Source organism: Stegodyphus dumicola, chromosome X2, assembly GCF_044657685.1.
Source record: "Stegodyphus dumicola isolate Sdum_Otavi_A_Nest chromosome X2, ASM4465768v1".
NCBI lineage: Eukaryota > Metazoa > Arthropoda > Arachnida > Araneae > Eresidae > Stegodyphus > Stegodyphus dumicola.
The window spans coordinates 167,333,193-167,345,378 of record NC_140781.1 but is presented as its reverse complement, the minus strand read 5'-3'; the positions used below and the strand labels follow the sequence as shown (position 1 = coordinate 167,345,378).

General features: G+C 32.2%; 1 protein-coding gene across 3 annotated transcripts in view; it reads right to left on the bottom strand.

The window, feature by feature from the left end:
- The window catches only part of LOC118182114 (nuclear pore membrane glycoprotein 210-like), a 139,538-nt gene that overhangs the window by 34,394 nt on the left and 92,958 nt on the right, over positions 1-12,186 (bottom strand). For all 3 annotated transcript variants that reach the window (XM_035351400.2, XM_035351401.2, XM_085808850.1), the window contains 6 exons: positions 11,319-11,430; positions 7,158-7,220; positions 7,023-7,069; positions 3,906-3,979; positions 3,616-3,703; positions 1,368-1,560 (listed from right to left, as the gene is read on the bottom strand). In XM_035351400.2, the coding sequence (XP_035207291.1) occupies positions 1,368-1,560; positions 3,616-3,703; positions 3,906-3,979; positions 7,023-7,069; positions 7,158-7,220; positions 11,319-11,430 (577 nt within the window). The remainder of the gene's footprint in view (positions 1-1,367; positions 1,561-3,615; positions 3,704-3,905; positions 3,980-7,022; positions 7,070-7,157; positions 7,221-11,318; positions 11,431-12,186) is intronic.

Here is a 12,186-nt window from a genome sequence, read left to right as displayed (position 1 = left end):
CCACAACTGCCTTCCATAAAAGAGAAAATTAAAAGTAGTTTATGAGTATTTTTTTAAAACTTATTACGTAGTCTGCCCTTTGGCCCTACACGGAAAGGGACGCTAGCCCCGTGGAGATCTTTTTAAGGAAAACAGACTCCTATCCACATTACACATGGGGAAAACGACGAAAATGTTCATGCAGCCAGACCGCTCGCCGGGACTCGAACCCCGGACCGAAATACCAGTAATGAGCGGCTTCTGCCGCTCGGCCGCTGTGAGCCATTTATGTGTATTTAAAGGCGTATTATTTTTTATGAGTTTAACTTAATAATCAACAGATAAAGTTGAACTTTCTTTGTTTTGCGGAATGTTCATTATATCACTAGGCCAGCGTCATGCACTTCCTACAAATGTATTTACTCACCGAACGAAAAATAATGCCACTGACACGACAACTTTCCCATGGCACCAAAAATAAATTTCCAGTTTTATACAGGAACGGTAATCCATTTATTATCACACCTAGAATCTTCTATTAAAATACATTCAACTGAAAAATTTCCTTTCTCCCAAACTGTTTAATAATATATTGTACTTTTATCATATTTAAGTTCAAGAATGTCAAACTGGAAAATTCATGCCACTCCCAGAGCAATTTTTCTTGCATCTTCACTGATATAGTTCAACATGCGCAAACATTTTTCTTTCATTTTTCTCTTCTTCAAGTTGAAACATATGCTTCAACTTGCTATGTTCGGCGAACGTATGTACTTTAGTCAACTCATTCAGACTGTAGTCAAAAATTTTAAGCGTTATAAAGATATCCATTAATTATTTCAATAAACAAAACAAGCGAACAAAAAAGGGGTAGTAAGAAAAATAGAAATAAAAAAACAAGCTCTAAAATTTTTTTACTGACAACGCTTATTTTGAAAAGAAAGGTATTTTTATAAAATATAAGAACATTTAATTTAGTGGTGTCCAGTGTTGGTGCATACATCTTGCTGCAGAAAATTGTTTTGCGCGGATGGTCCTATAACATAAAATATGCTTTTTTCTTTTAATTAATTAATACGTAATAGCATATTATTACAACTTTATTTCTTCAGTCTTTAAAGTGCGCCATAATATATTTTAGCGTAAAATATTCGTATATATATTATGAAAAGCTTATTATTATTATGAGAGCAATTAAGAATCAGACTTAGTCTAAATATCTTGACAAATGTGTCCCGTTTTAAAAATTGTAAAGTCACAGTGTAAAAAAAAAAAAAAAAAAAAAAAAGAGAAAGGCTCTTCAAGAAAGGACTTTTTGCCGCATTTTCTGTTAGGTCTTACAATCGCTTTGAGCAATTTCAAAGGGTATAAAAGTCATTCATCCTTACCTCTAGAAACTTTTCTGTAGCCAGATACGGCATTTTCGTAAGTCATAAAATCTGAATAAATATCCGGTTCTGCAAGTGTCTTGTCCGACACTTCCCACTCCACACTTAATGAGGAGATATTGCAAAATTTACGACCTTTTTCATCTTTAACCCATATATCAATTTCAAAAGTCTTGCTACCGTAGAAAGGAACCTGTAAAATTGGGAAAGCAAAATAGATTTAGTTTCTTTTCTGTAATACCAAAACAAAGCTTTAAGAAAAATCGTGATAAATAAATTAGAATTTTAGGTGTGATACTTGTAAAAGTGCCTATTTCAATAAAGCATTCATTATTGTAATGTAGAGAGATAATAAAATACCTTTGACAACGGATGACAATAGATTTCGTTCAGTCAAAAATATTTCCAAAAATTTCTGTTAATCAGCTCAGAGATCACGTACAGTTAAAATCTTAACGATTTGTTTTATAAAACCAAATACTAATTTACTTGATATTTTGTTAAACATTTAAAGTATGCAAGCAATTACTGCAGTTCATCGCGTATGCTCTGTGCCATCTTGCGGTTTGAAAATCCACTTAGGAGCTGAAAGCCAATGGTTCGAATCTTAGCGATGAAACTCTTGATTTTTCCCACTTTCCGCATTGGAAAGCATAATAATCCACACAATTACAGTGGTACCACTGATATTGTATCAATAAGTTAAAACTTATTGATACGATATCAGTGAAGCCTACAGATCAGAAAGATATTATGCGCTGTCGATTCAACAATTTTGCCACATCTCTAGAAACACGCATGGAAAACGATAGTCCATATAATTAGCTACGAGAACCGTCTGATAAGGAAGGAGACTGACTTTTTTTTTATTTTGGTTTCGCAGGAGCTGTGTAGCAGCTTTATAACCAAAATTGTATTTTTGAAAAGCCCCTATTTATAACGACGATAATTTCATTTGTCATTCTTACAAATGACAGCATATTGCTCCTTTATCCAAAATGAATGCTACTTACAACGAACAAACAGCATCTATAAATCTCAAATATCTGCTTCCAGTTGCATAAAATGGTAATAGAGTCATACAAAATACTGCGGAAATTACATTTATAAGGACATGTTTCATTCTACAGCATTCGATAGTTCAAGGAGATAATCAAGCGAAAGAGGAAGAAAGTATGGTACATAAATACCATGTTTTTCCAACCAGAATAATTGCCTCTTGGTATGTTTCGCTATGTTTGATGTAACTGCGAAAGTTAATGACCAGAATTGCATCCTTCATTTTGATGCTTTCATCAGGACTGTGTCGTACTCATTCGGTAAAAGCTGTGACGGAATAGTTGGCCAAAAATAGCACTAAACATGTTCTTTATCCACATATGGCTTGGAGTGGCCTCTTCTCCAAAGCTGACATCATATCTACTATAAAGACGCTACCCCGATGAAACATGAAAAAATGGTCTTAAAGAAATCTAAAAAAATTACTTATAAGACGTGTTGGATGACTGCAAGAAACGTTTACAGAAGGCCAGTGCAATTAATTGTGATGTCTCTCAAAACCGAACAACTGGGGAAAAAAAAAAAAAAAAAATTGGAATGAAAGTCATTCCTGAAGGTAAATCGATCTAATTCTTCACTGGACATCTAAATAGTTTTGATTTACTTGGAATTATCCTGTTTTCAGTGAGCATGAAACGTTGCATGGAAATCATAGAAAGACTGAAAATCATCGCAGTGATACAACACTTTGAAAGAATTGTTGACAGCGGACAAAGGCATCAGTGTTTTACCATCAGTGCATCGCGTCAGGTGGTACCTGCAAGATTAGTGCTCGAATTTGAGGCTTTAGAATTACCGAGTCGTATTAGAAAGAGGTAAAAATTCAATACCCTCTTTTCATTGTGTAAATAATTTTACGAAGTAAAACAAAATTACGTACAAATTTTTACAAGAAGGTATTTGAACACAAGAAAGTGAAATAAAATTAATAGGTGCTTTTAACATTTTTTAAATCATCTATTCAGGCGACACATCTAGGTAAATAATTACAAATTGAATAACCAAACAATTAGAAGAACTCCAGTATAAGTTTTTCACTGAAATTCACAGACCCAAGAAACCTTTAATGATAAAAACCAGAGAATATTTATGTATTATTGTAGGGTTTGAAAAGATTTGCTACTTCTCATAATACTGTATTGAAAAAGGCCTTTTTTTTATTTAATTTATATCTAAATAAATTACTTACTTTTACAATATTTTCCTGCTGAAGTTGCTTTTTACTTTTCTTTTTATAGAGTTTCAGATGTAATGAATGCGGTTCACTGCAAATAAATCTGAAAATATGGATTAAAAAATTTTAACTGACAAGAATTTAATATACTTTTAGCAGAAAAAAGTGTACATTATAAACTTTTTGAGATTGTATTATTAATATTCAATATCTAAATCACGGCATACTTAAATTCCTCTCATAGTATTTCTAGTAATGAAATCTGAAAAACAAGAAACATTACAGGAAAAACTTTAATAACCTACTTAACGGATGCTTCAGATTTCGCAGGATGCTGATTAGTTGCTGAAGGTTCGTTTCCGATATAAAAATTAAGTACCTGTAACAAGAAATTAAAAGGAATATTGTAATTTCAACATAAAGATTTTCAGTACTCTCCGACTTACAAACGGAGATTTCATTAAGCTTGCTTTTTGCACTTTAGGAAGTTAATGAATTTATTTCTCCGAGGTATAAAAAGCACGTTTAAATGTTAAATTACATTTTCAGAAATTCATTAAAATTTCAATAGAATTTTTCAAAAAAAAATGTTTTAAGGTATTTACTGAACTTGCATTTTAGGGCAGGTTAATTCTGGGCTACTTTTACAGCAAATTAAGGTATTGTGAATTACAGCAAACAACACAAAGGCTATTTGCTTAAGGGAAGGGATGGCTTCGTGGAGAGCGTTTTAACGGAAACTTGTTCATAGTAGCTAATTGTAGAGCTTGTTGCTCTACAAAAGATTAGTGCTTGTTGTTCGGGAGCTCATCGTCTAATTAATGTCCAACTGGTCAGAAGAAGAAAGTATTCTCAGAATATAGAATAATGTACGGTTTATACATGTATTTACATATAACGACTAGCATTTTTCCAGTATTGTTTGTCCAAAGGGGCTTTTGTCCCTGAGGAACTATAGTTTTCACTTTGCCATTTTGCGTCGAATCACTTGAATGCCCGTTTCACTTTTCAAACTGTTGCCACCAAATATTATCGCCCTGTATTATATTTGAAAAATAAATAATGAAGAATTTTCATAAATTTATGTATGGTTCTCTCATTGTGATCAAACAACGGTACCTAGAGCCATCCAATTTTGAATAACGTAATCCTACTGCGAATATGGGCATATGGAAGCCCAACTTTGAAATCTGTTTTATTATCGATTTCCTGTTTTATAAAACTATAACGAATTTTTTAATTAACAAACTCAAGGATTTCAAAGCGAGCAATGGCAACGTTGTACAGAAAAAACATTTTTATCTCTAGCGCGTGAGACTGTGTAATCGGAAATTCTAAAGATATGCACAATTTAAAATTATTTTGCGATATTGCTCTTGAATTGAATTTTTTAGTTTAACTGTGAAGAACATGATATTTAATAAATAAAGGTAACACACAGGAATCTTAAAAAAACGCCCCTTTGGACGTAATTTAAAGTCTGAAACCATTCAGATTTTCTTTTTTTAAGTTTATTTTATTTATTTGTTTGTGCTTTTGTTTTTAAGGAATAAAGATTTCAGTAATGCTTGAATAGCCTCATATCAAATGAGATCGTTATTCAGGAATATTATTTTCTTAACAATGAGTGGTTTTCGCAAATTTTCAGTGATTGTGTTTTTAATACTTACACTCCTTTCTTAATGACTTAGAAAAGGTGTTTCAGTCTAATCGTTGCTTAAAGTAACTACTAAATGATATTTCAGTGTACATTTCATTCTATGTACGGAATTCACTCTATATCATATTAGAATTGCATCGCAGATTTTTTGATTGATAACTTAGATATTAGCTAATTTTAATCTTATGTTACCTCAATTATGTATATGACTTGAGTTTTAATGCTATGTTACTTTACGTCTTTAATCGCAACTGTTTCACATATTACGTCTTCATATGTTGTCGTGGATTGCAAATACCATTTCCTGTATGTTGTTAGGGATCACCACTGGAGTCTAAAATTATCATTCTAATCAATCTATTTTTCCATGAAACGAGAAAAAGACAAAGCTAATTATCACTATCCAATCCAATATAAGTGATCTGTCTGTGAAATGCAAATAGTGGCATAACGTCATATGATGTCATGGTAGGCGATTTGTAAACATATGTTTCCTCGCGAACTTCTGCAATTCGAGATCTGATTTCTAAAGAGAATTTTTTTTACGTCACCCAAGCATCATTTGGAATAATCTTTGAAATATAAAGTTTCGGTAAAATGGCTTAATTTTTCAAGACAAATAGTCTCTGCTCCATGGAAGCAATTTAAAGATTTTAAAGGAGTCACTTTGACTGAATGTTAAAAGGACGAAATTGTAGAATAAAAGTAACTGCTTTTCGAGTTCGGTTTCTGCCCGTAATTATCGTCGCAAAAGGAACTAGATACCTAGAGAGCTGAATTTAGAGCTTACAGCTACATCTGAAATTTTTGTTTCGCTACAAATTAGATATTAAAGTCTTAATAAGAAAATTCTTTATGCCAAAAAGCCAAAGGATCGATTCAATAATTTCACGACGCAGAAGGGCTTCTTGAATTGTTGCAGAGAAAGCCAGGGTTGGCTTCTACTATGAAGGAAAGTGTTCTCGTCAATATTAAATCAAAATTCATTTCAACATCCTGCATTTCCATCTGGACGGAAAGAGGAATACGAAATATGCCCACCACATATAACCGTTATGTGGCACAAGTATGATAGCATGAAGAACAATAATTATGAAAGGATATATTCCCTTGCACTATTCAGAAGAGATCTATATCTGTCCACAAATATGAAGTTTGCAGTCCTGCTTAACTGTTTTAGAGATGCACGTAGATCTGACTTTTTATGGATAACATGCGTGAAACATGCATATAAAGCAGTAACCCTTGGGAAGATAAATCGGCTCGCCGAATCTCCGAACTTGAATCCTATACGGAGCTAATGGAGACATTTTTGAATGAGCTGTTGTAAGCCAAAATTCTCTAAGAATTCAGAATCCTTCTTTCAGCTGTTGCACGGCGAAACTGTTCTCTTTAAAGCCCTGAAAATTATTCAGGAGGAAAAGTAGAACTTATTTCTCTGAAATCTAATTAAACAGCAGGACATGAAATCGCATTGTAAAACATGTGCACGAGTTGAGAGCATATTCCCTACTAATTTAAAAATTATGCAATTGTTTCTGAAGTATTCCCTTTTCTTCTAGAATTTCGTTGCGGTAAGTTATTTCAGTTACAATTTTACTCTATTTTTAGTTGTGCTTAATGTGCTATGATGCTGTGTATCACTTCATATAAATTCATTAATTTTTTTCCCAATAGTGCTTGGGAAATCAGCATTTTTATTCATATAAATATAATTTTTATACTTGTGCATATAAATAAGTTAACAAAATTTCACACTTACGTTTTCTCCAAGAGCCTTACAGTGAATTCTGAACACCGTTAAATCTTCTGAAATGAAAAAACAACTCGTGTCATTTAAAGTAAGTGCTTAGCATGCTGTGTATCTAGAGATTAAAAAAATGATAAAACTTCTTACTGTTATATCTTATAGGATCTTTTATCAACTCAATCGTTACGAGTTCAGAATTGCTGGTCTCTACTAAATAAAGAAAAAAAATCTCAAATAAGCTTAAAGAGTGTTAAGTATTATACAAAAGCTGCTCAACAGAACATGTGTATGTAATCCGCAGATAAAACCTTATAAGATAATTTAATGAACTGCAATAAGAATACAAAATGTTTCTAAGGAATCTGTTTCAAAATATCATAGGATCAATTTTATTAGTTATATTTAAAATACAACGCTCTTAGCTTAAAATGTATTGTGCCCGTATAATATACGGTTAAAAGCATTTGATATTTTTCCTCATTTTATCAAAAGATAACTTTTAATTCTGACCCCCCGATACACTGAGAAAACAAAAATTGGAATCTTGTGATTAATGATGTAATTATTGTGTAATTTAACATACTTATGTTCAAGTGTAGCACTTAATAAACCGTAAGAAAAAATGAAATATTTTGTTTTTTTCCTCCCACTCTAATTTTTTTTAAATCTTTTTACTCCCTTATTTTTCCTTTGCATTTTCTTAAGGAGCTTCCTTCTTTGACAAGGCAAGTAACTACTGCTTTAATAAAATGACCGATACTAATTAAATTACATTCAAACTGAAAAATAACGTTCGATAAAATTTGCTCCTCATTTAACGTAAACTCAAAGTTAAAATTTTTACGGACTTTCAAAAATATTACTTAACTATAAGCAGAAAACCTTATGGGTACGCAGTCTTGATGCCATTGGGGGCACAGCTAATTTTACATATGTGAATCAATTTTACATTATACTGTAGAGGCATCAGGTTATTATTTTGAAGCAGAAGTTGTGAAAATGAGCAATGCCCTCGCGAATACGCGCCGAGTGTGCTGACCATTACACCACGAAGGCATGCTAAGAAGACGGGAGAAATATCTGATATACTCCCCCTTTTACGGACTAGGAATTAGGGGACCCAACCGCCAAATTCTGGTGTTGGAGAATCATCACCCATCACTTTTTTAATTTCGGGGGCAACTATAGGGACATTGAGTATTTTTTGAAAGCAGGAGAGATGAAAAATGAGCAATGCTCTCACCGGGACTCGAACCATGAACCTCTCGACTACGCGCTGAGCGTGCTGACCATTTCACTACGAAGGCATGCTAAGAGGACGGGAGAAATACATTATAATACTCATAACATTGACTTATAAAACATAACACCCCAGAAGCACACCATGTCTTCTTTAATATGCTAATCAACGACCATGATTTACCATGATTTACTTTACTGATTTTTCTGCAATGCGTAGTAATTTGATTGGTGTTTTTGTTTAAAAGCAGGAATATTTTGCATTGTTCAAATAATATATGTCAAGAAGTACTTAGTTAAGTACAAAGCAGTAAAACAATACGTTGTATTTCAATGCACGAATCGATATTGGTTAAATATTGGAATCAATGAATCAGTACGTCTGCCTGCCTGCGTACCTGCCTTTCTCTCTCTCTTCTCTCTCTATATATACAGTGTACTCTAAAATTTCAATTACTAATTCCTGGGCTAGTTTTGACCGTTTGAGAGTAACTTTTTATTGGGTGACTAATTTAAGTATAAAGTTTTTTCTTCTGATTGAGAATTTTCCCCCATTTTCCATAGCCGTACAAAGATTTAAGCTTCGTAAATCATTAAAAAGCGCCTCTGACACAAAAACTCTGTAGTCTAAAGGTCTGCTTTGTTGATTTCTTTAGATTGCGGCAATAGTTCTATGACCAACCATTCAAGAGCTATTTAGCCATTCATTTAATTTTAAATATTTTCTATTAATTTGATGAATACATGCCCTCTACAATAACCTTTCTGAATTCAACATTTTATTATTTGCAAATAATTGAAATGACTGCATTGTTATATAGAGACCATACAAAAAGAACTTTTGAGGATTTTATAGTTTTTTTGAAATCCAACGTGTCGTCGCTTCACTTACTAGTGTGTAAAAAATGTGACTGGATCAAAAAATAAAGTTAAAAAAAAAACCTATTGTGTGTTGACATCTTACGAATGCAAAATCATTATCAGACAGCACCGAGAACAGTGGTAGAAATGTGTAAAGAACACCTCCAGTGATATAGCCTTCAATTCACTATTTGCTATAAGCACTCTGTTATTAGTGACCGCGCGTCGAAATAAAAAGTCTTCAAAAACGCAGTGAGGTTTTGTGAATCTCCCATTCGATCAGTATCAATGGAACAGTTGGGGGACACTGATCAAAGATGCATGTGCTGGGATTGATCGTGACAGTGAAAGGCGGAAGAATGGATATCGACGTAATGTGATTCGGGCTAACACAGCATGGGGCTCTCATTCTATATAATTGCTTGGAATGCGCAACAAACTTATTAGTTGTTCTTTCTTTTCCTATGAAATTTGATAAGCCGTGCTGCAGGTGTTTATGCATAATAAAACAGTAAAACTGGAGAGAACGTCTAAAGACATCCTAAACGTCCGGATATATGTTTCTTCTGTGATTCATCTTTAAATAGAGCTTTACTTCGCACTTTTATGTAGAACATAATTTAACTAAGAGAACTAAGACATGTACAATATGGTAAATAAAAAATTCTAAAAATCAAGGTAGTAAATTACATAACATAGAAATGAAAAAGATGTGCCAATTACATCATGGAAGAAGGAAAGGCAAGCTAATTTAAATCGCTAACTAAACTCAAAAGGGCACACAGTTTATATGAAAACCAGATCTATTCCAATTTAACGTGAAATTAAGTTAAATACTTTTAAGTCTCGTAAAAAAGAGGAATGGTTAAAATCAAAGATAAGAAATAAAGCATTAAAAAAACTAAAATAATAATATAGAAAGGAAGCCAAAAATGTGTGTGTTTAGTATTATCTGGAGTACTATCAAAAATAAAAGTAAGCAGTATAATTAAATGTGCAAAATTGCTCAATTAATAAGAAATGCTTAATGAAAAGTTTAAAAGTAACAAGGTAATGAGATCTTATCTCACTATTCTAGGCAGTGTTAGATGTTGGGTATTAACAAGCATTTCCAATGGATTGAAATTGGAGAAAAATGAGAAGTGGTACGTGTCTGAATAAAGGTGGTGAGTTGTTCAATATTTAGAACACTAGCAGTATTACAAAATGTGTAGATTCAAAAATACTGAGCCTTTACCACTGCAAGGTGTTACATATATGTCTTAGAAATTAAGAAAGGCATATTTATTAATAGTTGTGAAAATGTCTTAAACGTGCGCAGTACTAGATAGAGTGTGCTAAAATGCATAAAAAACATGTATACAAAGATATACGTTGCCACATTTAGTATAAGGTATCTAAAATAAGATTCAGTAAATTTTTATACGAGTACATAATGTGCATGAAATAGAAATAAAAATTAAATGAAATTTTAATTATTGGAGATGAAATACCCTAAAAAAACATGCTTCAGACATTCAATCAACACAACAGAATCATTTCAGGTATACGAAAAATAAATACAATCTCCTAAATGCTTTTTTACCCATATGAAGGATTAAAAACTGAACACTAAAGAAAACGAGTAATGATAAATATATCAGAAAGAAAGTTTTTACGCACTTTATAAGACAAGAAAAGTATTTTTAGGCTGCCTTTTACTATATATAATGGATTAATGATTACATTTGATATCGTTATGTATTAACATATTTTATGCGTGAGAAAAACTTTTAATCGCCCGCTTGCATTATTTATCTATTTGAGCTAAGAAATTTAATAAGAAATAAAATGCCTATCACGAATAGTGAATTAAATTATTTTCATACAAGCATGAAATAATGTGAAGCAGCAAGACTTAAAAGCTTCCATTGCTTAAATATTGTCAACAGAAAGCATATTAAGTTTGCTTTCAAACTATTGGGAAAAAATGAATATAATCATGAATTAATTTTATTGAAATTTATTATATTATAGATAAAATAAACGTGGTGCACAAAGTTAAAAACGTAAAGGCGGTGCCTATGTAAAAGTACAGACAATTCAAGAACAGAAATAAAATAATAACACAAAACTTATAAACTTATAGTTGGAAAATTAGTGTTTTATACATAAGCATAAAGAAAGAGCTCAATTATTTTACGAGTTAAACAGCTTTAGTCAACGTACGTTTTGTATAATGCCCATCCTTCTTTAGAGGCCATCGTCTGGGACCACCTTCAAAAGCTATTTCTTTTGAAGTGCCAAGTGCTGCAACTGCTACTCTTACTGGATGCACAGGCTAAGAAAATGAAATTGGTTCTTAAATTACTCTGGCTAAAAAAAACATTAACTAAACATTTATTTTTTTATAGAAAATGCAAGTGTTTCTGAATTCCGAAATGCATTTGATTGTATTTAAAAATGTTCAAAAATCAATCCTTTTTAAACAAAATTATTTTACCTAGGTAGATGTCCAAAAATCCTGTCTTAATAACTGCACCCAATTTTTGTTTAAATAATCCTTTCAAAGCTGTTCTTAATAGTACTACGCCTTCAAAAGAAGAATCATATTGAGATGTATAGAGTGCTTCGTTGTAATAGTTCAGCATCAATTGATGTATTCAGCACAACAATCGATTCTATCCAAGTAAATGAATACAAGAACAGTGTGTTACTATGCGCGTTTAATGATGAAACATGTATGCTGAAAAAGCAATATGACGATGAATGCTTGACGAAGATGCCTTTAATCTCCTGGGACGCAATGATGGAAGTTATAGAGAAGATCATCTAACAGAACAAATAAGGAATGACCGAGGAATAACTGTTCTATGTAATCGTAATCGACATTGCAAGACCCTTAGAATAACACAATTTTCCCACTGCATTGCAGTTTTGAATTAAACAGGATCATTGTTTTAGTAAATTATAGCAATTGCTACGTGATAAGAAACATTATAGCATTTTTTTAAAAAAAGATTTGCAGATTTCGCATGAATTCTTGAAATCTTAATTGTAACATGAATTTGACCAAACAACAAAGATGTCATTACAC